The sequence below is a fragment of the Carcharodon carcharias genome, chromosome 21, assembly GCF_017639515.1.
Source record: "Carcharodon carcharias isolate sCarCar2 chromosome 21, sCarCar2.pri, whole genome shotgun sequence".
NCBI classification, from domain to species: Eukaryota; Metazoa; Chordata; class Chondrichthyes; order Lamniformes; family Lamnidae; genus Carcharodon; species Carcharodon carcharias.
Genome location: NC_054487.1, coordinates 24,432,013 through 24,456,831, shown reverse-complemented (window position 1 = coordinate 24,456,831; position 24,819 = coordinate 24,432,013). Strand labels below are relative to the sequence as shown.

The 24,819-nt window shown below is 43.1% G+C and overlaps 1 protein-coding gene across 1 annotated transcript in view; it reads right to left on the bottom strand.

Annotated features, from left to right (window-relative positions):
- Positions 1 to 22,128, bottom strand: part of LOC121293045 (nuclear receptor-interacting protein 3-like) — a 97,644-nt gene extending 75,516 nt beyond the window's left edge. The window contains exons 1-4 of the mRNA XM_041215637.1: positions 21,948 to 22,128; positions 17,723 to 17,881; positions 16,254 to 16,368; positions 1,452 to 1,779 (exon numbers count right to left, since the gene is read on the bottom strand). Coding sequence (XP_041071571.1) covers positions 1,452 to 1,779; positions 16,254 to 16,368; positions 17,723 to 17,881; positions 21,948 to 22,128 — 783 coding nt within the window. The remainder of the gene's footprint in view (positions 1 to 1,451; positions 1,780 to 16,253; positions 16,369 to 17,722; positions 17,882 to 21,947) is intronic.
- Positions 22,129 to 24,819: the final 2,691 nt, after the last annotated feature.

The window sequence follows — 24,819 nt, the reverse complement described above, 5'->3', positions numbered from 1 at the left end:
TTCTCCTATTTTAATTACAAAATTGCCAACAGGGGTCAGGCAGCCTCCACAGTGCTGGAATCTCACCAGTTAAAACGGGATGAGTGAGAACAAGTCAGGGATGCGTCATGACCACCCCTCCACATTCCCGTCCTGTTCGTGCTGCGGGGGCTGAGTTAAAATTGAGGCTTCTGTTTATGTCTCATCTGTTTCTCTTTCCTGCCAGTGTTTCTTATCAATCTTAATTTTTGTCTGTTTGTTTTGCTCTGTTTCTCCACCCTTTTTCCTATTTCTTCCTCCCAGTTCTTGCCTATTCCTTTCTCTCATTTATTCCTATCTCCTAGTTCTATCTTTTGTTCAGGAATGTTTTTCTACAAAGAACTGGAGGGGAGATGAGGAGAACATTTTTTATTCAGCATGTTGTTATGACCTGGAATGCACTGTATGAAAGGGTAGTGAAAACAGATTTAATAGTAATTTTCAAATACCTGAAAAATAAATTGCATGGCTAGGGGGAAAAAGCAAAGGAGTGGGAATAATTGGATAGTTGTTTCAACATCTGACACGGGTACTGTGGATCCAATGGCCTCTTTTGGAGCTGTATGATTCTATCCCAACTGTTCCTCTCACCTTTTTCTCATTCATATCTTTATTTCTCCCTCTCTCTGTTTCTTCCAGCAGCTTTTTCCCCCTTTTCTTCCTATATGTGCTCCTTCTTCTCTTGTATTTTTATTTCTTTCCTTCTATCTCTCACCTTCAATGGTTTTCTCTTGTTCCTCTTATATTTCTCAATTCCCTTTGATTTGCCATATTCCTACGTACCTGTACCTCTGGTCCTATCCCTATCCTCAATCATCCATCTGTCTCTATTTGGTTTCATTACTTTTTCCCACTCTGATAGATATACTGACTTGGTTTGATATAATCTTAATTTTTCTACTAAAGTTGAGACTGTAAAGGCTCCAACATTCTCGGGTAGTGCATAATTCCCAGTCACCGTATGAACCCTGAATCCTGTATTTCAGCAATCCAAAATTGTATTTAATTTTAACAGGATCCTTTTCCTTCAATGACAAGTAGTCCCTGCTTCTGCCTATGGATAAATAGCTGGACAGACGCAAACTGTTCTTGCGTCGAACCTTAAACTAATACTAATCACGTATTAATCATATATGATACACATCAATTTATAATATGAAATGGATGTAAACAAATATGCATACAAAAGATACGTATATAAAAGAAAACATGTATTCAAACACGTAAATATAGAGCACGAGCACGCATCCACAACGATATATATTCATTCACATATCTCCGCATATAAACACACCTAAACTATTGAAGAGTTCACATCAGACATATATTGATTATAAGTATAAACGTCCTCCCTGATCAAAGCTCATACATTGTTACCGCTGCTCACTGCAGACATCGCTGACTACTCGCTGCCAGAAGAAAGGGCGACTCACCAGATCTTTCGATGTTCCCAACCTTTTCAGACCATCCAAAGGGAGCAAATCTGCTGAATCTTTATGGATAAACTGTGTGGCTTGCTTTAGACGCCTCTGCTGATGCAGGATAGCTTTGTCCCTGATTTCCATTTCGTTTTTCTTGAGATCGGACATTGCTGCTGCATCTGTTTTCCCTCTAGCTTGCGGTGTAAGTGCTTCCGTGTTGTTGCCCTGTCCTAATCCTCTCCGCTCGCACTTTGCTTCTTCTCTGCAGCTCGCTCGCTGGCTCTGGGGTTTTTTTTCTCCAGGGTGTCTGTCTGCAACATACGTCACAGCCAACACATTTCTAGAAATAACAAAACAAAACACCAGAGGAAATCTGCGGGGATATAGAAGAAAAAAGTGAAAAAAATACTGTGAGAGGTGAAACGAGGAGAGGGGAAAGGTATCGTATCGATTAGGACCGATTTCTTGTCAGGGATTGTTTTCAACACTGAATGAGTAGAATAATGATTCCCACCAAATTTGTCTTTTAAGTCCAGGTAGAATTAGTGCTCAAAACCTAAACAAAAAGAAACTCAGAACGGATGGTAAATCATAATAAATAATTTTAAAAACCAGGAGAGAAGTCATTGAATTTGATCCAGATCGTTGTATAATTGATTTAGAATTTGGTACAGTGGAATGTTTTCTCTTCGCAATTTTACTTGGGAAGAGTCGCAAAACTGAATTTCAGTAAAACAACGATTCGTGTTATTAAAACATAACAATGCAGCCTCTTAATGTCTTGTAGTGAAATCTCTGGTGTTTAGAATTATTCCCTCGCAGGATCAGTTTTGGCAGGATCTGCTCGCAGTTTCGGCGTTCGCCTGACTTGATTTGTTAAACAGTGGTTTTCTAACCGATTTCATTTCGACCCAAATCCTGAAAATCTGTACAATTTATTCAGGAATGTAAACAGAGTTAAGTAACACTGTGAGCAGACGTTGATTAGACCCTGCCCTACCCCTCCTGGTCTTCCGATCTAATACTTGGAAGTGTTTTCGTTTAATGGACACTATGTAAATCTATAGCTACCTTTTGTGATCATTGCATCAGTCTTGGTGCTATCGATATGCAAATACAGTTTAATATGTTTCGTCTTGTAGATGGACAGAGAAAGCAGCTCGTCGTAGACTGTTAACAGCACTTTTAGCAAACAGACTACGTGACACTGCCGCGCATCCTGCCGTTTGCAATGCGATGTGGTTCTCAAATAGATGTTTGTCCTTAAGGGAGCTTCGCATCAACTGAAACAAATATTTTGCATTAAGAATTAGCTTCCTTTGAACGCATGAGATAAATGAATTTAATCTTTATAAAGCAATTAGGCCTCAGCTTAGAATTGCTTTCAATTCTGGCATCACACTTTAGTAATTCCTTAAGGATGCCAAGGCCTTTGGAGAGGGTGCAGAAGAGATTTACCAGAATGATGCAAAGTATGAAGGACTTTAGTTAGGTAGAGAGAAACTGGGATTGTTCTCCTCAGAACAGAAACGATTAAGAGGAGATATGATGGAGGTGTTCAAAATGATGAACAGATTTAATATAGTAAATAACGAGAAATTGTTCCCAGTGGCAGAAAAGGAAGAGAGAACACAGATTAAAAGGCAAAAGAACCAGAGGCAACATGAAGACAGGGAGATGTACTGGAATGTACTGCCTGAATGGGTAGTAGAAACAGATTCAATAGTAACTTTCAAAAAGGAAATGAATAAATACTTGGAAAAGATTTGCAGGACTATGGGGAAATAACAGGGGAGTAGGACTAACCGGATAGCTTTACCAAAGGTGTGACACCATCACAAAGGGCCATATGACCACCTATGTTGTATTATTCTTTGATTCAATGATAACATAGAATTAGTAACAATCACATAACAAACTCATGCATAAATCAACCATATAAACTTTCAGCACTGAAAGCAGCCATGGGATTAATAACGCTAACTTTATATGGCCCTATGTCATAAAATCTTAAGAAATAGGAACTAGAGTAGGCTATTTGGCCCACCAAGCCCACTCTGTCACTGGATAAGATCATGGTTGACCTGATTGGGTGCTTAACTCCACTTTCCTGTCTGTCCCCTACTACCCTTGACTGCCTTGTCAATCAAAAACCTGTCCAACTGAGCCTTGAGTATATTCAATGACCCAGCCTCTACTGCTCTCAGGAGAAGAGAATTCCAAAGACTAACAACCATCTGAGAGAAGAAATTCCTCCTCATATTCATTTTAAATGGGAGACCCCTTATTTTTAAACTGTGCCCCCTGGTTCTAGATTCCCCCACAAGAGGAAGAACCCTCTCAGCATCTAAGCTGTCAAGATCCCTCAGAATCTTATAGGTTTCAATAAGACCACCTCTCATTCTTCTAAACTTCAATGAGTACAGACCCAACCTACTCAACCTTTCCTCATAAGACAACCCTTTCATCTCAGGAATCAGCCTAGTGAACCTTCTCTGAACTGCATCCAATGCAAGTATATACTTCCTTAAATAAGGAGACAAAACTGTACATAGTGCAGGTGCCATCTCACCAAACACTCTGTACATTTGTAGCAAGACTTCCCTACATTTATACTCCAACTCCTTGCAATAAAGGTCACATTCCATTTACCTTCCTAATTACTTACGGTGTTCTAGGCTTCCTTAATAGGGACATAGAGCAGGGTTTTGGTTAACTTATATAAGACACTGGTTAGACCTCAGCTGGAGTATTATGTAAAGCTCTGGGCGCCACACTATAGGAAGGATGTGAATGCACTGGAGAAAGTGCAGAAGAGGTTTACAAAAATGGGTCCAGGGAAGAGATACTTCATTTATGATGAAAGATTGGAGAGGTTGGGACTGTTCTCCTTGGAGAGGAGAAGGCTGAGAGGAGACTTGATAGAAGTTTTTAAAACCATGAGGAGTCTGGATTGAGTAGAAATTGTTCCTGCTCGTAAATGGATCGAGAACCAGAGGGCATAGTTTTAAAGTGTATTGCAAAATAAGCAAATGCAAGTTGAGAAAACACTTCACACAGCCAGTAGTAAGGGTTTGGAATGCACTGCCTGGAAGTGTGGTGGAGACAGGTTCATTTGAGGCATTCAAGAGTGCATTAGATGATTAGTTAAATAGAAACAATGTGCAGGGTTACAGGGAAAAGGCAGGAAATTGGCACTAAGTTAAAATGCACAGAGAGCCGGTGCAGACAGGATGGGCTAAACGGCCTCCTTCTACACTGCAATGATTCTGTGATACTTGCTGTATCAGCATGATAACTTTTTGTGATTCATGTATAAGGACACCTAGATTCCTCTGAACTGCAACATTCTTCAGTCTCTCTCCATTTAAATTATATTCTGCTTTTCTACCCACCAAAGTGGACAACCACACATTTTCCCACATTATACCCTATCTGCCAATTTTTTTTGCCTGCTTACTGAACCTATCTATATCCCTTTTGTAGATTCTTTGTGTTCTCCTCCCAGCTTGCTTTCCTACCTATCTTTGTATCATCAGCAAATTTGACTACAATACAATCTCTTTCTCTAAGTCATTAACGTAGACCTTAAATAGTTGAGGACCCAGCACGGATGCCTGCAGCATTCCACTAGTTACAGTTTGCCTACCTGACAATGGTCCATAAATCTTGACTCTCTGTTTCCTGTTAGTTAGCCAAACCTCTAGCCATGCTAATATATCACTCCCAATACCATGAGCTTTTCTGCAGTGACATTTTATGTGGCACCTTATCAAATGCTTTTTGGAAATCCAAATGCACTGCACTTACTGGTTCCCCTTCAAGCACCCTTCTTGTTACATCCTCAAAGAACTCTAATAAATTTGTCAAACATGATTTCCCTTTCACAAAACCATGTTGATTCTGCCTGATTGTATTAGAATTTTCTAAATATCCTGATACTACCTCCTTAACAAGGATTCCAGCATTTTCTAAATGACAGATGTCATTCTAACTGGCCTATAGTTTCCTGCTTTCTGTTTCCCTCCTTTCTTGAATAGTGGTGTTAAATGTGCGACTTTCCAAGCGATGGGTCTTTCCACAATCTAGGGAACTTTGGATGATTACAGCCAATGCATTCACTATGGGCAGAATTTTCTGCCTATCAGGCGGGCGGGCCCAACCCAATCTCCAGCGGGCGGGGAGCCGATCCCCGCCAGAGAAGCACGCCCTGCCGCCATTTTACATGGGTGGGCCAATTAAGGCCCACCCAGCGTGACATCCGGAGGGAAGCGCAGTGCACTTCCTGTGCAGGCGTGGTGGGGATTCTCCAAAAGTGAGAGTGCGCTCTTTCACACATGCGCACGAAAGAGCGCATAACTCTCTGAGGCTAAGTGCTGTCTCAGGAAGATCCCTACAACCACCCTCCCCCCACTTCTCTCCCCCCCACACACACACACACACACACACAGCCCCCCCCCCTCCCTCCAACCACCACCACCACCTTAAACCAGTTTATATTTCACCCCTCTCCTATTTTTACTCAGTTCTGTTGAAGGGTCATGAGGACCCAAAATGTCAACTTTATTCTTCTCTGCTGATGCTGCCAGACCTGCTGAGTTTTTCCAGGTAATTCTGTTTCTGTTTCATGTTTTATCTGTTTGCTGCTGGGGCTCCTGGCCTGCCTGCCAACCTTAAGGTTGGATGGGCAGGTACACTAAGTATTTTAATTGATCTGTCAATGGCCTCAATTGGCCATTGACAGGTCGGCGGGCGCACAGCTGATTTTGCCTGCCTTCCTGAAAATTTAAATGGACCAGGATGACGTCGGGGGTTCCACCCAATGTCATCCCATGTCATTTTATGTGTCGGTGAGCAGGCCCCGCCCCCTGCTCGCCGACGGCAAAATTCTGCCCTATCTCTACAGCCACTTCCTTTAAGATCTTAGGATGCCAGCAATTACGTCCAGGGGACTTGTCACCCTTTAGTCCCATCTTCCCCTATGTAAATACCTACCCAAATTCCCTGAAAAGTTGTATTCATCTCTGCTTCAAATGCATCCAGAGACAGAGCACTCTATGTTCCGACAACCCACTGCTTAAAGAAATCCTGAACCTCTCTCTCCTCATTATTTTAGTGACAATATTAAATTAATGGCATGTTATAATTGACTCTCCTACCAGAGGGAATAATAACCTTTACTTATTCACTATATCAAAACACTTTATAATGTTAAATGTTTATTGAATCTCCTCTTAGCCCTGCACGCTGCAGTAGAAATATTCTTCTCAAATTTCTTCTCATTACTATAGCTTCCTTTCACTATCATCTAATGCACTAATAGTCTTCAATAATCTTTCTAAGATGCAGTACGCCAAACCATACATAGTACTCTAACTGTGGCTTAACTATTCTGTCACACAGGTGTATCACTATTTTGTTGTTTCCTAGTTCTAAAACTTATACTGCTGTTAACCTTTATTATGGCTTTATTTATCTTCACTCAATTTTTCAGGGAATTATATATTTGAACCTTGGATCTCTTGGTTCATCCATATCTTCAAAGTAATCCTCCCAAGTCTACAACCTCACACTTCGCCACAATAAATTTAATCTGCCACCTGTTTATGACATCAATCCCACACACTCTGTGCCTTACCCCCTACCTCTGAGTTGTCAGAAAATGTTGAGATTGTGTTCCCTATGCGTAATTTCAAATCATCAATGTATATACTGAAAACAGAAATGGACCCAACAAGGACACTTGGGGTACATTGCTTCTCCAGTCCATGCAGTCTAATTCAATCCCGACATATGCATTCTATCCAATCAGTCTCTTCTTCAAAAATCTTTTTGTCAAACACAGCTTGCCTTTAACAAATCCATGCTAGGTGCTCTTAATTAACCCATGCATTTCTAAATCCTAACTAACTTCATCTCAACCATGGATTCTAAAGGCTTGTCTTCAAAGGACAATAAGTTAATTGGCCTATTGTTACCCAGTTTACCCATTTCTCTCGAATAAAGTTATTATGGCCCCCCCAATCCCATGCCACAACTTGTTTACTTAAGGAGGATTGAATAATTGTGACAAGAAACTAATTCCTCTCTGACTACCTTCAACATTGTACAAGCCCCAGAGATGTATCCATCCTAAATTCTGCTAATTTGTTTAGAACTATTTTCTTTGCTACAGATATTTCTAACAATTTTTCCATGTTCTCCTTTAGTAAACTTATAATCTGACATTATTTGTAAAAATCAATACAAAATATTTATCTAATATATTTGTAATATCTTTATCCTGCATAGTTAGGCTCCCTCCTTCATCCCTGAGCAGCTGTAGCCTCTTTTTTTTTCACTTTTTATGTGCTTCCAAATACCTTTACTTTTCCTTTAGTTATTTGCTGTGCTTTTATTCGTCATTTCCTTCAGCCGTTCTAATTTCCCTTTTCAACTTTACCACACTTTCTATATTCCTCGTGATTTTCTTAGTATTGTTATCCATAAGCCGTCTTCGTCTCCGGGCTCACTTCTTTGGGCAGGAGTCCTCTCCCCATTCAACGGATCCTTTCACCCACCTCCAATGTTCTTCCTCCACCTGGACCCCTCCCTCTGGATTCTTACCTTCTCTTGATCTTTTAATTGAGAACTGTCGGCGCGACATTAGTCGTCTCAATTTCTCTGCTCCTCTCACCCATTCTAATCTCTCTCTCTCTGAACTTACTGTACTCCATTCTCTCAGGTCCAACCCTGACATTGTCAGCAAACCTGCTGACAAGGGTGGTGCTGTTGTTGTCTGGCGCACTGACCTCTACCTCGCGGAGACTGAGCGTCAACTCGCAGACACTTCCTCCTACCTCTCCCTGGACCATGACCCCACCACTGAACATCAACCATTGTTTCCAGGACTGTCACTGACCTCATCTCCTCTGGGGATCTTCCTCCCACAGCTTCCAACCTGATAGTCGCCCAACCTCGGACAGCTCGCTTCTACCTCCTACCCAAAATCCACAAACAGAACTGTCCCGGTAGACCGATCGTGTCAGCTTGCTCCTGCCCCACAGAACTCATTGCTCGTTATCTTGACTCCCTTCTCTCTCCCCTTGTCCAGTCCCTTCCCACCTACATCTGTGATTCCTCTGACACCTTAGGTCACATCAACAATTTCCAGTTCCCTGGCCCCAATCACTTCCTCTTCACCATGGACGTCCAATCCCACTACACCTCCATCCCCCACCAGGATGGTCTGAGGGCCCTTAGCTTCTTCCTCAAACAGAGACCCGAACAATCCCCATCCACCTCTACTGTCCTCCGTCTGGCTGAACTTGTTCTCACACTGCACAATTTCTCCTTCAACTCCTCTCACTTCCTCCAAATAAAAGGTGTGGCTATGGGTACCCGCATTGGCCCCAGCTATGCCTGTCTCTGTATGGGGTATGTGGAACATTCCTTGTTCCAGTCCTACTCCGGCCCCCTTCCACAACTCTTTCTCCGGTACATCGATGATTACTTCGGTGCTGCTTCATGCTCTCATCGGGACTTGGAAAAATTTATTAATTTTGCTTCCAATCTCCACCCCTCCATCATTTTCACGTGGTCCATCTCTGACACTTCCCTTCCCTTCCTTGACCTCTCTGTCTCAATCTCTGGTGATAGACTGTCCACCAATATCCATTACAAACCTACTGACTCCCACAGCTACCTCGACTACAGCTCCTCACACCCCGCTTCCTGTAAGGACTCCATCCCATTCTCTCAGTTCCTTCGCCTCCGTCGCATCTGTTCCGATGATGCCACTTTCAAAAACAGTTCCTCTGACATGTCTTCCTTCTTCCTTAACCGAGGTTTTCCACCCACAGTCATTGACAGGGCCCTCAACCGTGTCCGGCCCATCTCCCGCGCATCCGCCCTCACGCCTTCTCCTCCCTCCCAGAAACATGATAGGGTCCCCCTTGTCCTCACTTATCACCCCACCAGCCTCTGCATTCAAAGGATCATCCTCCGCCATTTCCGCCAACTCCAGCATGATGCCACCACCAAACACATCTTCCCTTCACCCCCTCTATTGGCATTCCGTAGGGATAGTTCCCTCCGGGACACCCTGGTCCACTCCTCCATCACCCCCTACTCCTCAACCTCCTCCTATGGCACCACCCCATGCCCACGCAAAAGATGCAACACCTGCCCCTTCACTTCCTCTCTCCACACCATCCAAGGGCCCAAACACTCCTTTCAAGTGAAGCAGCATTTCACTTGCATTTCCCCCAACTTAGTCTACTGCATTCGTTGCTCCCAATGTGGTCTCCTCTACATTGGAGAGACCAAACGTAAACTGGGCGACAGCTTTGCAGAACACCTGCGGTCTGTCCGCAAGAATGACCCAAACCTCCCTGTCGCTTGCCATTTTAACACTCCACCCTGCTCTCTTGCCCACATGTCTGTCCTTGGCTTGCTGCATTGTTCCAGTGAAGCCCAACGCAAACTGGAGGAACAACACCTCATTTTCCGACTAGGCACTTTACAGCCTTCCGGACTGAATATTGAATTCAACAACTTTAGGTCTTGAGTTCCCTCCTCCATCCCCACCCCCTTTCTGTTTCTTCCCCCTTCCTTTTGTTTTTTCCAATAAATTATATAGATTTTTCTTCTCCCACCTATTTCCATTATTTTAAAATATTTTTAAATCTTTTATGCTCCCCCCACCCCCACTAGAGCTGTACCTTGAGTGCCCTACCATCCATTCTTAATTAGCACATTCGTTTAGATAATATCACCAACTTTAACACCTATGTGTTCTTTTGTTCTGTTGTCTGTGACATCTTTTGATGATCTGCTTCTATCACTGCTTGTTTGTCCCTACAACCACACCAACCCCCTCCACTTCTCTCCCCCCACCCAAACCCCCAGCCCCCCCCACCCCCCGCCCCACACCTTAAACCAGCTTATATTTCACCCCTTTCTTGGATTCACTCAAGTCTGTCGGAGGGTCATGAGGACTCGAAACGTCAACTCTTTTCTTCTCCGCTGATGCTGCCAGACCTGCTGAGTTTTTCCAGGTAATTCTGTTTTTGTTTTGTACTTTATTATATGCCTCCTTTTTACATTTCTAATATACAGTAAAGTCTCTGTTTTCCAGCATGCTCCAGGAATGGGGTGAGCCTGTTAATCAAATATGCTGGTTAACTAAGATGTAAGATGAGTTTCAGGTTTTTATCAAATCAGAAAGCTCCTGGATGATCTCGCAGTAATGCAAGTGGTGAGTCTTGCGAGTGGTGAAGAAGTGAGCGAATCTAGTGAGTGACGCCAAGGAAACATGGTGCTGCAGAACAGTGGGAGGCTGAGACTGGGGCGAGTACAGGCCACCTAGAACAACTACCTGTGAGTTTGACAATTATTAGCATTGAGTGAGAATGGGACTTGATGGAGGACAAAAGTTAGCGCCGATTTCTAAGGGATGAGAAACATCGCCAGTCAAAAAAACAGACCCGACCCCAAAATTTCAGTTAATGAAGAATTCCAGTTGGTAGAGTGCTGCATAACAGAGACATTACTGTATATAGCAGACTTGCTTAACCTTTTCACTTGGGGGCTACATTTCCATTTACTTCGCACTCAAGATGCTGATGAACAAATTTCTGAAGGATAAGGTTTGGCAAAACGTTAAACTGAGTTTCAAAATTAAGTTGAGGTATGAAGAAAAGAAACAGCTTGTTGAGCAAAAATAAAGCATTGTCAAAGCAATAAATTGATAATTAAAAGTAAAATAATTAATAAAGATCACCATTAGATTGTGAGAGGGACAGAGTCTCTTTGCCTGGCTCACTCACTCACACTGATCCACTGTGTGGTTGTCTGTTGGTGTGTGGGGGTGAGAGTGAGTGGGACCCCTGAGATTGTGAGTGAGCCAGACACGCACACACTTCCCTCACTCATTCTATCTCCCACACACACTCACTCATTCTCTCTCCCACACTCACTCACTCGCTCTCTCTCGCACACTCACTCGCCCTCTCTCGCACACTGACTCACTCGTTCTCTCACACATTTACTCACTCGCTCTCTCTCACACACTCACTCTCTCAACTACACTCACTCTCTCTCTCTGATACTCACTCACTCTGTCCCCCATAGTCACTCGCTTTCTCTCCCACACTCACTCATCTCTCTCCCACACTCACTCATCTCTCTCCCACACTTACTCACTCTCTCCCCCACAATCACTCATTGTGTCCCCAACACTCACACACTCACTCCCTCACTCACGCACACCCAATCTCTCCCACACCCCGGGCAGACGATCTTTTCATCCTCACCACGGACCCTCCACCCCCTTGTTTGCACTATTGCATCCAGCCTCTTCCGGCCTAGAGACCCTCCCTCCCCAACCCAGCCCAGCATGGAATGAGTCTCTCCCTCCCCAACTTGGCCCGGCATGGAGTGAGTTTCTCCCTCCCCCACCCAGCCTGGCACGCAGCGAGTCTCTCCCTCCCCCACGTGGCCTGGCACGGAGCGAGTCTCTCCCTCCCCCATGTGGCCTGGCACGCAGCGGGTCTCTCCCTCCCCCACCCAGCCTGGCACGGAGCGGGTCTCTCCCTCCCCCACCCAGCCTGGCACGGAGCGGGTCTCTCCCTCCCCCACCCAGCCTGGCACGGAGTGGGTCTCTCCCTCCCCCACGTGGCCTGGCACGGAGCGAGTCTCTCCCAGCCCAGCACAGAGCGAGATTCTCCCTCCCCGACCTGGCCCAGGATGGCATGTATGGCAGCCTCTCTCTCTCTCTCTCTTCTCCCTGACCACCGACTTCTCCGGGAACCGCTCGCCCACTTACAGATGCTAGAATTGCTGTTTCTCCAACATTTGCTGCTGTTAGGCTCACTCGTGAGTGGGAGAGGAACGGCCTGTGATTGGAGTAGTTTCTTTCAGACCCTTCCACTGCATTTACCGGCATTTTGAAAACTACCTCTGAGGTCCATCTTGGGGAGCTTCGTGGGCCGCATTAGGCCCGCCGGTTGTGCATTCGACAAGCCTGGTATGTAACATATTGGTACATGATAAACTGGAAATAGCCTTTCTACTATGTTACCTTTTTCCTTTAGTTACACGTTATAAATTGTTAATATAAGTGATATATAATTTGGTAATTTACAATTGCAAATTTACAAATTTGGTAATCCAAACGTGCAATCAAGCAATATATAAAGTATTTATTAATTGTAAACATTTGGTGATATATAAATACACAGATTATATATGTTTAATATATGTTCTTGTGGGAAGTATCATAATGATATTTAATGGAGCAGTAATAGCAGTACTGTCATTTGACTTGGCTAATGTACGGGCACCAATATGCTATTAAGAGTAGAAAAAATGTGCTTAGTCTATATACATTTACATAGTACTGAGCTCACTTGGCAACATAACAGCCAAGATTTTCCAATTAGGTTCCATGTGGCCGACCAGAAGGAGGATAGAATTTGATTCATGCCGACTGGCATGATAAACACTGACCTTTAAAGGCTTGCAGCAACTTAAAGGGACAGGCATCATGATTACCATTTGTGTTTTGAAAAGAAAGTCTGAGATTGGAGAATAGCTGAAACATCTGCAGGAGGCTAAAGGACCTCCGGTTCCCTCAGAGGGCAGTGAAAATACTGACGCAAGAAGCAAGCTAAGGAGGGTAATACTATTTAGCATGGAGGAGTGCAGAATCCAAGGGAGAGTTGCTTGGCAGGAGATTGGTAGGGCAGTGAGTGGCAATTCCACCACCCTACTTGATCAAACAATGTCAGATGATGATTAATGACCTTGTCAAGAAAACAAGAAATTGTAAATTTTTCTTCTGTTAATAACCCTGTCACATTTCTTATGTACTGGAAGACAGGCTGTTGGGGGTGTAAATATGGTAATTGGAGTAAGAGCCAGCATGACTGCAAGAGACGAAAGCCAACAGTAAGGCACATTTCTGATATGTTAATGAACCAAGAGGAACTTCGATTAGAGTTTTATATAAAGCAATAACAGGAGTAGTTTTGAATTGAGTTGTTTCAGTTCAAAGGGGGATATATGCAGGTTGTAAAAAGGCGTAAATAAATATGGTAAAGATAGGGTAAATTTACTTTATTTAAAAAAGTCTAAGAGCTCAAGTAAAGAAGAGTCGAATCAAGTCTGGGAAGAAAGCATTTCTAAAGACTCTGGGTGAGACAATAGAGAGACCAAAGGAAAGGAACACATTTCAGGAAACACTGAAGCCTATGTGAGGGGCTAGCTGTTTAGATCTCTCAGAAGACGGCAGGGTAGCTGGTCAGAGCTCTCAGAAGCCAGTGTGAACAAGGCCAGATCTGTAGACCCAGTTGCTCTCAGAGGGCACCCCAAGAGAAAAAGGCAGTGTGTGGTAAATATTACTGGAATTTTATAGATTTTGAAATCTATAAGGATAGTTGCTGAACAGAAAAGGGGACGGTTAGCTCTGAGGGTAGTTAAGTTAAGATCTTGTGGAACTGTTTTAAAGTACTGTTTACTGTGTGAAGACATTCTTGTGTCCAAGTGTAATTGTGTTTTTCTTTGCTCTATTTTAATAAACATTTACTCTACTATAAAATCATCCCAAGTAGCTGGTGATATTGTTTCCTGATTTCAGAATCTTTCCTCATACTATACAAATTGCAAAAACCATTTTGGCAGCTGTTTCAAGTTCCCCTCTGGGATTTGGGCAGCTTGGCATTTACCATCAGCCGTGCCATAACAACCCTATCAGGGCAACCACATAAGACGCACAAACTACATCTTTCAGGAAGATATTTCACCATATTTCTACTTCCCTTCAGCTCTGAAGAAGAGTCATACGGATTCAAAACGTTAACTCTGTCTTTCTCTCCACAGATGCTGTCAGACCTGTTGAGTATTTCCAGCATTTTTTGTTTTTGTTTCAGATTTCCAGCGTCTGCAGTATTTTGCTTACATCTTTCAGGAGTCCGTTGTACTGAGCATTTCTGCCACTTACACTTAACTCCCCTTCACATTTTTTAAAGTAATTCAGTAGATCGCCACCAATGCTACCAAGACTTCAACATGTCCTTAGCAACCCTCTCCCAGCCGCCTTCACCTGGAAGTAACCTCTATTCTCACCCTTACTTGCATTCACCCAATAGAAACCTCATATCTCAGACTCCCCCTGAGGTTCACTCCATGTGATATCAAGCAGAAGGCACTGGATACTGCAAAGGCTATGGGCTCTTACATCATTCCAGCACTAGTAATGAAGACTTGAGCTCCAGAATTGACTGCGCCCATAGCCAAGCTGTTCCCATATTGCTGCAATACTGGCATTTTCCTGGAAATGTGGAAAATTGGCCAGGTATGACCTGTCCACAAAAAGCAAGACAAATCCAACCCAGCCAAATAATGCCCCATTGGTCTACTCTCAATCATCAGCAAAGTGACGGAAAGAGTTGTAGACAGTGCTATCAAGCAGAACTTCCTCAGCAATAACCTATTCTCTGATGTTCAATTTGTGTTCTGCCAAGGTCATTCAGCTCCTGACCTCATTACAGCCTTGGTTCAAACATTGCCAAAAGAACTGAACTCCCAAGGTGATGTGAGAGTGAAAAGCTCTTGACATCAAGACAGCATTTGAACGAGTGTGGTACCCCAGCAAGACTGATGTCAATGGGAAGCAGGAAAATGCTCTCCACTGGTTGGAGTCATACCTAACAAAAAGGAAGATGTTTGTGGTTGTTGGAGGTCAATCATCTCAGTCCCAGGACATTGCTGCAGGGGTTCCTCAGGGTAATGTCCTAGGCCCAACCATCCTCAGCTGCTTCATTAATGACCTTCCTTCCATCATAAGGTCAGCAGTGGGGGTGTTTGCTGATAATTACACAATGTTCAACACCATTCACAACTCCTCAGATACTGAAGCAGCCCATGTCCAAATGCAGCAAGACCTGGACAACATTCAGGCTTGGGCTGATAGTGGCAAGTAACATTCACGTCACACAAGTGCCAGGCAATGACCATCTCCAACAAGAGAGCATATACCCATTTCCCCTTGACATTCAATGGTATTACCATCAATGATTCCTCCACTATCAACATCCACGGGGTAAACATTGACCAGAAATTGAATTTGACGAGCTAAACAGTGACTACAAAAGCTGGTCAGAGGTGAGCATTCTGCGGCGAGGCAGCGAGTAATTCACCTCTTCAATCCCCAAAGCCTGTTCACTATCTACACAGCACAAGTCAAGAATGTGATGGAATGCCCTTCACTTGCCTGATCCAACAACACTGAAGAAGCTCGACACTGTCCAGGACAATATGCTCCTTGATTGTCATCCCGCCCACAAACACACACTCCTTCCACCACCGATGCACATTGGCAGCAGTATGTACCATCTACAAGATGCACTACAGAAACTCACCAAGACTCCTTCGATAGCATCTTCCAAGTGCATGACCTGTACTTCCAAGGGGACAAAGGCAGCAGATGCATAGGAATGCCACCACCTACAAGCAACACACCATCCTGACTTGGAACTATATCACTGTTCCTTCACTATCACTGGGTCAAAATTCTGAGATCATCTGTGCAGCACCATCCATAAATCTGCACACACTGCGTACAGGAAAAGAGATCAGGGCATTCTGACTGATTTGAGGTTTATTAGACTGAAATGGAGCCAGTTACAACAATCAAGAGGAGAGCTGTCATGAACTACAAGCAAGTCCCCAGCAAACAAAATCTAGATGCTCTCAGAACTGCCAGAATCAATTCTCAGCAGGCTGCTCGGCACTCAGCCAATCAATACTGGTTGAAACTCTGTGACTACATACAATCTGCTGCTGAATTCAGGGATGTTAGAGGGATGTATGAAGGAATCAAGTAAGCAACAAGCCCAACAGTAAACCAAATCAGCCCCCTTGAAGACAAAGACAGGGATGATCTTCACTGAAACAAGCAAGTAGATGGAAAGATGAGCACTATCTCAATCTCAATGCAAACAAGAGCAATGTCACTGAAGAAGTTCTCAGTGCCTTCCAAACTTTCCTGTCATGGAGGAGCCGGACAGTGAGCCCACCATAGTAGTGCTCAGCAAGGCCATTGACTGCCTTGCCAGTGGTAAAGCCCCAGGAAGCTATGGCATTCCACTTGAAATTGTCAAAAGTGGAAAACCAGCACCCCTGCAGCATCTCCATGAACTTTGTGTCTTTGCAGGAGGAAAGCTTTGTGCCTCAAGACATGCGTGATGCAAAATAGTCACTTTGTGCAAAAACAAAGGGGATTGCAGTAAATGTAAGAATTACTGAGGCAGTAACTGTAACAATTACTGGGGCGATGGTAGCGTAGTGGCAATGTCACTGAACCAGTAATCCAGAGAGCCAAGCTAATGCTCTGGGAATACAGTTCAAATCTCACCATGGCAGCTGATGGAATTTAAATTCAATTAATAACTCTGGAATATAAAGTTAGTCTCAGTGATGGTGACCATCAAACTATCGCCAAGTGTCAGAAAAACCCATCTGGTTCACTAATGTCCTTAAGGGAAACCTACAATCCTTACCTGGTCTGGCCTACATGTGACTCCAGATCCACAGAAATATGATTGACTCTTAAACACCCTCTGAAATGGCCTAGCAAGCCATTCAATTTAACAGCAATTAAGGCAACAAATGCCAGCAACACCCACATTCCATGAAAGAATTTTTAAAAATCTCCTTATTAAGAATGTCTTTGCTCACTTTGCTGTGACTAGACTGCAGACCCTGGCATCATACATCCATCCTGAGTCTCAGTGCGGCTTCAGAGCAGGCAGATTGACAGTGTGCATGATTCTTTCACTTCAGCAGTTACAGCAGAAGTGCAGTGAACAGTGCAGACTACTCTACATTGCCTTCATCGACCTCACCAAGGTCTTCGACCTTGTCAGCAGAGACATACTATTTAAACTGCTGTGGAAAATAGGCTGCCCACCTGTACTCCTTGGCATCATTTCTTCTTTCCACGAGAACATGCATAGTTTCATTAGTTACAATGGAGTATCATTTTGAGGCTTTCAAGATCAGCAGTGGGACAAAGCAGGGCTGCATCCTGGCACCAGCTCTCTTTGGCACATTTTTCTCCATGCTATTATTGCATGCTTACAGTGACTCAAATGAAGGTGTTTACCTGCATGCCAGAGCTGATGGAAAGCTGTTCAACTTGGCAAGACTGTATTCCAAGGCCAAAGTGCATAAAGTCCTAGTCTGTGTGGTGCTGCTTGCTGATGATGTCGCGCTAGCATCCTGTCCTGAAGTTCACTTACAAGAGCTTGTAGATCGGTCTTGCTCTTTGGCAAGCTTGCTATCGGCATAAGACCCACAGGTCACCCACGTCTGTAATGCAAGGATGTCTGCAAGTGAGACTTCAAGTTTACCGGGATCAGAGTCGATGTATGGGAAGCCCTCACTGCTGACCGAAGGGCCTGGAGACAAGCAGTAAGGAAGGGTATTGAAAAAGCAGAGGACAAAAGAAATGACCAGCTGGTGGAAAAGAGAGCTTGCTGAAAGGAAAAAGCATCAGTTGACCTTGGACCAATGCTATTCATCTGTGCCAGTTGCAGAAGGCTCTGCCACTCATAAATCGGCCTCTACAGCCACATCAGGCCATGTTCAGTGCGGAAGTGACATACACCCTGTAAAAGAATAAATAATAAAAAAGCATGATGCACCTATCATCAAATCCATTGTGGGCTATGCACTGACACTTGGGCTATGCTACAGGTCATGATAACAAAATCTAATTCTTACTCTTTGCATTTTTGTTCAAGGAAAGGATAGGGCCTTTGCAGAGGGAGAGGTGCAACAGTTAGTGTCCCACAAACTGATGACTTCTCACCCATTTGATGACAAGGTGCAGCAAATCCTGCATAATAAGTGCAGTGATTGCAGGAAAACATGTCAGCTGCAGTTTTTTCAGGAGCATGAGTTTTTCTTCTTTCTCATCCTTTGTGCTGTATTAGTTGTCAACAAACCATGAAACCGTCATGCCATTCCCTCCACCGTGAGTTATAATACAAACTCTGCTTATTGCAACCTCTTTTCCTCCTCTAGAAATAACATATAATTCTCAGGACATCCAGTTCCATCAATACTTCATAGCATGTATCCTTTTCAAGGGCTAGTCAGAGACATGCATAACTGGAAGTGGTAGATTGAGCCAGAAGTGAGTACACTGGGTAACAAACTGAGCATGAGTGACTGGAGGGGCTGCTGTTAGCAGACGAGGCAGGAGTCTTTAGTAACTGCAGAGTCAATGACAACAACTTGTATTTATAAAGTGATTTTAATGTAATAAAATTTCCCAAGGTTATAAAATCTCTGATTGAGGCATCAGGGTCATGATTTCATTGGTTCTATCTTTAAATAGTTTGTTGCAAAGCCAGATAGTGTGCTGCTGTTGGTGAATTAGACGGGGTCCATTAGAAGTCTGCACAGAACATTAGATGACAGTTTTGCTAGTGCAGTCCATTTTCCAGAGTGCAGATCCAAATAAAATTGCAGCAGTGGCTTAAAGACATTAAGGGCTGTCTGTGTTTCTCCCTGGATACTCAAACTGCTTCCCTAGAGGCTTAATTGCCAGTTTGGGGAGAGACTTTTCTTTCAAAGGATTGGAGATGGATCGCAAACAAATCATACAGGGTTTAGCTGAATGATTACCACCATTAGATTTACATTCCTAAATATCAATGGACATGTTGAGCCATTGCCCACCGCTAGCAGAGTGGCAGGATTGGGCTTGGACGATGGTCTGATCTATAAGGATGCTAACATATGCGCTCCATCCCACCAGTCCCCACCATTGCCTGCACATTTGGTAGAAAAAATGTAGGTCCAGGCTGCCCACGCATGACAAAGGAGATGCAATCTGCAGCAGTACTATCTCAGAAGATACTTGCTTTGGGGCATGAACTACCTGCAACACAGCAACCAATCACTTCACGCAATCCTGAAACTAGGAGAAACAACAAGCTGGGACACTGTGGTGCGGTACATGTAGTAAGGGGATTCATTAAAATTATGGTGCATGCAGGCATTGTTTATACAAAGGTTTTGAACTAGTTTTAACCAGATGATTAACTGGAAGCTTAGTGTGTAGTGTGCAGAGAAATGTGCAAAGATATTGGGATCATGGTCAATAGAAGGAAGGTGTAAAGAGGACTCTTAATTCATGGGCAGATGTAGAAGCCAAGAGAAGATCCTTGTGGGAGGGTCAGAAATTTTAAACTGATATTATCAATGTTAGCCTCTTTAAATTCTCTCTCTAACACCTAACAAATGTGAATGCCTGTCTTATATGGATGAATGGAATCAAAACAATGAGGTAGAAATAAGAGAAAATGGGGTATTAAAATGTCATTATGACACTCTTGTTTCATTTGAACAGACCGCTTTCTACGTCAACTGGAAAAGTATGACATGTAAATAGTGGACAGAGAAACTAGCATATTGGATTTCTGCCTGATTTTCCAATCACTGATATCTTATGTTCAGCAGGCAGAGACAATTGGAAAATCTAGGCTAGGTAGTTCATCAAGTGAATAGCTGAGTCATATAGAACAGGAGAACCCTTGGTTGGGGGGGGGGAATAGCCAACTTCCTTTAGTTGGCGCATTTAACTGGTGATCTATTGGAGGCACACAGGAAACCTCTGTGGAACAGCCAGACAGTGATTTGAATGTGTAAATAGGCCACTGACTGGATATTTAACACTACATTCTGGCTTTACCTGCCAGCGCAGAGATTTTTTGAGTTGGCTGAAACTCGCCAAGGGCAACGAGGTGAGAAGGGCATGGCATCAGTTGATGGGGATGTGAGGTTGGCAACCTTTAAATGCTGATCAAGGAAAGCTGTTTCTTTGCCTAAGGAAAGGACTTTTGCTGACCTGACTTGTACTGAGAGTGCGCTTTCATGTTTTGCAGGTGATTTCTTTGGCTGCCATTTTTGCTACCTTGGACTTTTTGACTTTAATCTGCATTTTCTAGCTGCCAGTCTTTGCAGCAGCATGGGGCAGTTTATGCAGCTTTACCATGGACCTCCGATGAGGAACAGGAGGAGCAATATCTGGAATAAACTAGCAGCAGGAATAACACCATCAGCAGCTGGAGCAACACTACCACGGGTAGGAACAACACCACATGCAGTAGGAGCATACAAATCATAGAAAATTTAAGACACAGAAAGAAGCAATTTTGCCAATGCTGGTTGATGAAGAGCTCCTCAATCTAATCTCACCTTTCTGCACTAGGTCCACAGCCCTGCAGTTCACAGTTCTTCAAGTAGACATCCAAGTACTTTTTAAATGTGGTGAGTTCCAAGTCCCTACCACCGTCTGGGTGAAAAAATGTTTCCTCATCTCCAATCTAATCCTTCTACCAGTTATTTTCAGGGTTCCTATTATTGACTATTATCTAGCAATCAGGCTGTCCATGGACATTAGTTGAAAATAGGGTGCTGTTAAATGGGATTAGGAAGGTAGGTCAGGTGTTTCTCACGTGTCGGTGCAGACTCGATGGGCCGAAGGGCCTCTTCTGCACTGTGTGATTCTGTGATTCTGTGAAAACTCACCCCACCTCCCTTCCCGCTCCCTCTGCTGTAATATGGGTTCTTTAGTTGTCTCAATTATGAGATCTTGAGGCCTGTATGTTTAATCATGAAACCTTAATTGTCAACCTTTAATTATTAACAGATCCAGATTACTGTCATGCATGGTGCTCTTATCTCCATGTAGGCTGATTCCAGAGTATTCTCTCTAGACTGTTCTCTAGACTTTCCTTTCCAACGGATGTAGATGGGAATGTGGAATTTGAAACAAACAGCCATGATCTTATTGCATGGCAGACCAGGGTTGAGGGGCTGAATGGCCTGCTTCTGCTCCTTTTTCACATGTTCATATGTTTGTAGACTTCATTTCTTCATGTTCCTGAATTGTTTTTGAAGGTCAATCAACTGTCCTTTCAACTGTTTATTTTCTTGTTGACCTCTTTTTAACTCATTCTGGGTATCAATGCATTGTTTTGTTGCTACTGATAATTCCAACACAGCTTTTTATGAAGTAATATTCAACGTCCTTTTTAGCTCCTCATGTTTTTCCATGGCTGCATATTGATTCTTCAAGGAGTCTTTCAGGGTCGCAACTTCTTTGAGTGCCTTTTCTGCCTGCTGTTTTGTCTGGCTGTATATCTGGTTGAGTTTTTCTAACTCCTATTTTGATTTGCCAACTGAGGATCATTATTTCCTCCTGATACCTTTGTGTTGTCTCTGAAATTTATTCTTTCAGATCTTGAACAGCTTGGTTCATTGAAGACTTCAGTTTATCATGTGTTTTCAAAGGTATATACTCAGCTTGATTCTTGCATTTCAAATCTTCCAGTCCAGCTCTGATGTGAATATTTTCTTAAGAGCTTCATTTACTTTTTGCATGTTTTGCTTCTTTTGAGTTACCTCAGATAGCTTTCCTTCACTCATAGCCATCTGCTCATTCTGCATTACCATCTGCCTCCCTCACTCTGGGGTCTTTTTGCTCCGTCTCTGTGGGGCTTTCTGTCACCCACTCTCTGGGGTCTTTTGTTGCCTCCAGTGCTTTATTGGGAGTTGCCTTCTTCCGGGGGTCGCTTCCAATTTTCTTTCCGTGGCTGTTTTCTTTTCTTGCAGTTAGGGCTTTAAATCGCATTACCCCTCCAACACTGTCAGTGAGGTAGCTGTTTTTTTTTCACTTGGGCTGTCTGCAGCTGCTAGCTTTCTGTGCTGTGGGTTTCCCATGCATTTGTGCTTTTAGCAGGCTCTCTGGCAATCATGGCTCCTTTTGTTTTTGAGCTTCTAAACTTTCAAGGTAAGAGCGTTGCTGTTCTCTGCGATTCTTTCCTCTTTTTCCTTGCAGGACCACCTTTTTTTTTGGAGTTTTAGTGGGCTTGTGTTCCGCTTGGGGCCCTTTTTATAAAGCTTAAAGCGTCAGCACTTTTCCCCTCTCCACCACCTGCCCTTTGTTTTCTTATTCATGTAACTTTTTTTTTAAGCAGATTCTTCTTAAACTTTTGACTCTGCTAGCCAAGTTTTCCTTAACTTCTTTTGTCTTTAACTTCAGTGCAGCATTGCTACCACTGCTACAATCTGCTCAACCCTGGGACCGCCACCTATTCTATAAGGTTAAGTACAGCTTGTTCTTTTTATGAGTTTTGCTCACCATCTCATGATCAGGCTCCTTAACTGCATCACTCAGGAGCTTGCAATTTTTGTACTTTTGCTCATCTGTCTCTGTGAACTGATCAGTTTTTTTTTTCTTTTTACTCTGCGCCACTCAGGAGTCTTGCAATGAACTTCCACTCACTCTGAAGGATTCCTCAACTCCTAAGGCTGTAGCAAAGCCTCTGCAATTATTTCTTCAAGTTTTCTTCTTAAGTGCAGGTCTCTCTACTTTAGCTTCAGCTGCTTTTAGTATTTTATACTTTGGATACTGTTCTGGGTTCATCGTTTAAAATGCTGCCCCCTTTCATACCACTGTGGAACACCATGTCAGATTATGGTACTATCTCTGACGTGATACCTTGTAGAAGTGACCACCGCTGCCAACCATGTTGCAATATGGGTTCGTTAGATGTCTCAATGATGAGATCTTGAATATTTAAACATGAACCTTTTATTATTAATCTTTAACTATTTAAAAATCCCGGGTTACTGTCATGCATGACATTGTTACCTCCATGCAGGTTGGTTTCAGAGTGTTCTCTCTAGAATGTTCTTTCAGTTTATTACCATGTGACTCTATGTGTCATACCATGGGTGGTGCTGTTCTCCAGTCCCACATTAACCCTTGTTGTCCTCTCTCAGGATAAATCTTTCGAGCTTCCACCATTCTGCCCTGCTGTTGCCTGACAGCCAGTCAGTCCAAACTGTTGCCATGCATTCTGAGGCGGTCCAATCTGAAGCCAGGCTTTTGGGGCCAGAGCTGGTTGAGGTCACCCTTCAAGGCCATTTGCAGCTTCCCCCACTGTAGATCTGTTTTTATTTCAGATTTCCAGCGTCTGCAATATTTTTATTTTGTAAAGTATTAACTTGGTTGAGATGATCACTTTTTGCCTATCAACCAGATGATTGTGCAATGAAGGTCCAGACCAGGAGATGTGGGAGGTGGTGATGTTGTGGTATTGTCACAAGACTGTTATTCTAGAGACCCATGGTGATGCTGTGCAGACCTGGGTTCAAATCCCACCACACCAGATGGTAAAAATCTAGAATTGAAAATCTGATGATGGCCATGAAATTATTGCCAGTTGTCATAAAATCCCATCAGGTTTTCATTAATTTCCTTTAGCGAAGGAAATCTGCTGTCCTTACCTGGTCTGGCCTACATGTGACTCCAGACCCACAGCAATGTGGTTGGCTCTTAAAATACCCTCTGAACAAGGGTAATTAGGGATGGGCAATAAATGCTGGTCTAGTAGTGATGCCCACATCCAATGAATTTTTAAAAATATATGCATAATCTCGGCTGATCCTCCAGTGAAGGAGTGCTGCATTATTCTTGTTGGATATTTCATCTTTTGGATGAGACATTAATGCAAGATCTTGTTACAGTAGTTCAGCTGGATGTTACAATCACCTAATCTCATGCACTGAATGAAAAAGGTCAGACAGCTATCCTAGTCAACATTCTTCTTCCAATCAGCCCTACTTAAAACAGGTTGGTCATTTGATCTCCAATTTTGTGGGACTTTGGGAATCCAGAATAGTTGTCATCATTGTCTAAGTAACTCCCACTGTATTCCAAAAGGATTCTGTTTTATGGAATGCTTTGAAACAACAGATTAAGGTGCTCTGGCAAGAAGTGAAAATATGATTTTTTTAAAGTTTTTTGTGAGGAAAGTTTAACTTTTTATCATAATGATAACATGTATAAGAAGCACAATGAAAAAGTTTTGCTAAATACAATCTTTCATTGAGACTTTAGTCTTTTAAAGAAACTTGGTAAACAACTCTTGCCTCCATGGCAATCAACTAATTGCTTGCTCATAGCCTAGCAACAGCTCAAAGCTACCTATGAGCAACAACGTTTAAACTTCAGAATCACATTGGATTGGTGAAAGACAGAGAGCGGAAATGAAACTTCAAACCTCTTGCTGCAGTTGCTCAGGAAACACTGCAATAAACAGAAGAGGAAGGGTCTCTGGAATAATTCAGTAAGTTACTTCCAGACTTATCATTAACCCTTAAAAACTATTCAAGTACATTGTGGTATCAAGTAGCTTATAATATTTAAATGGACAATCTGAAGTGAAACTATCAGAAAATAATTCATGGCTAAAAAGTAATGCTCCGAGCGGCTACTTCCTTTTACAGTTCTAGGTTCCACTACAATGACAAACAT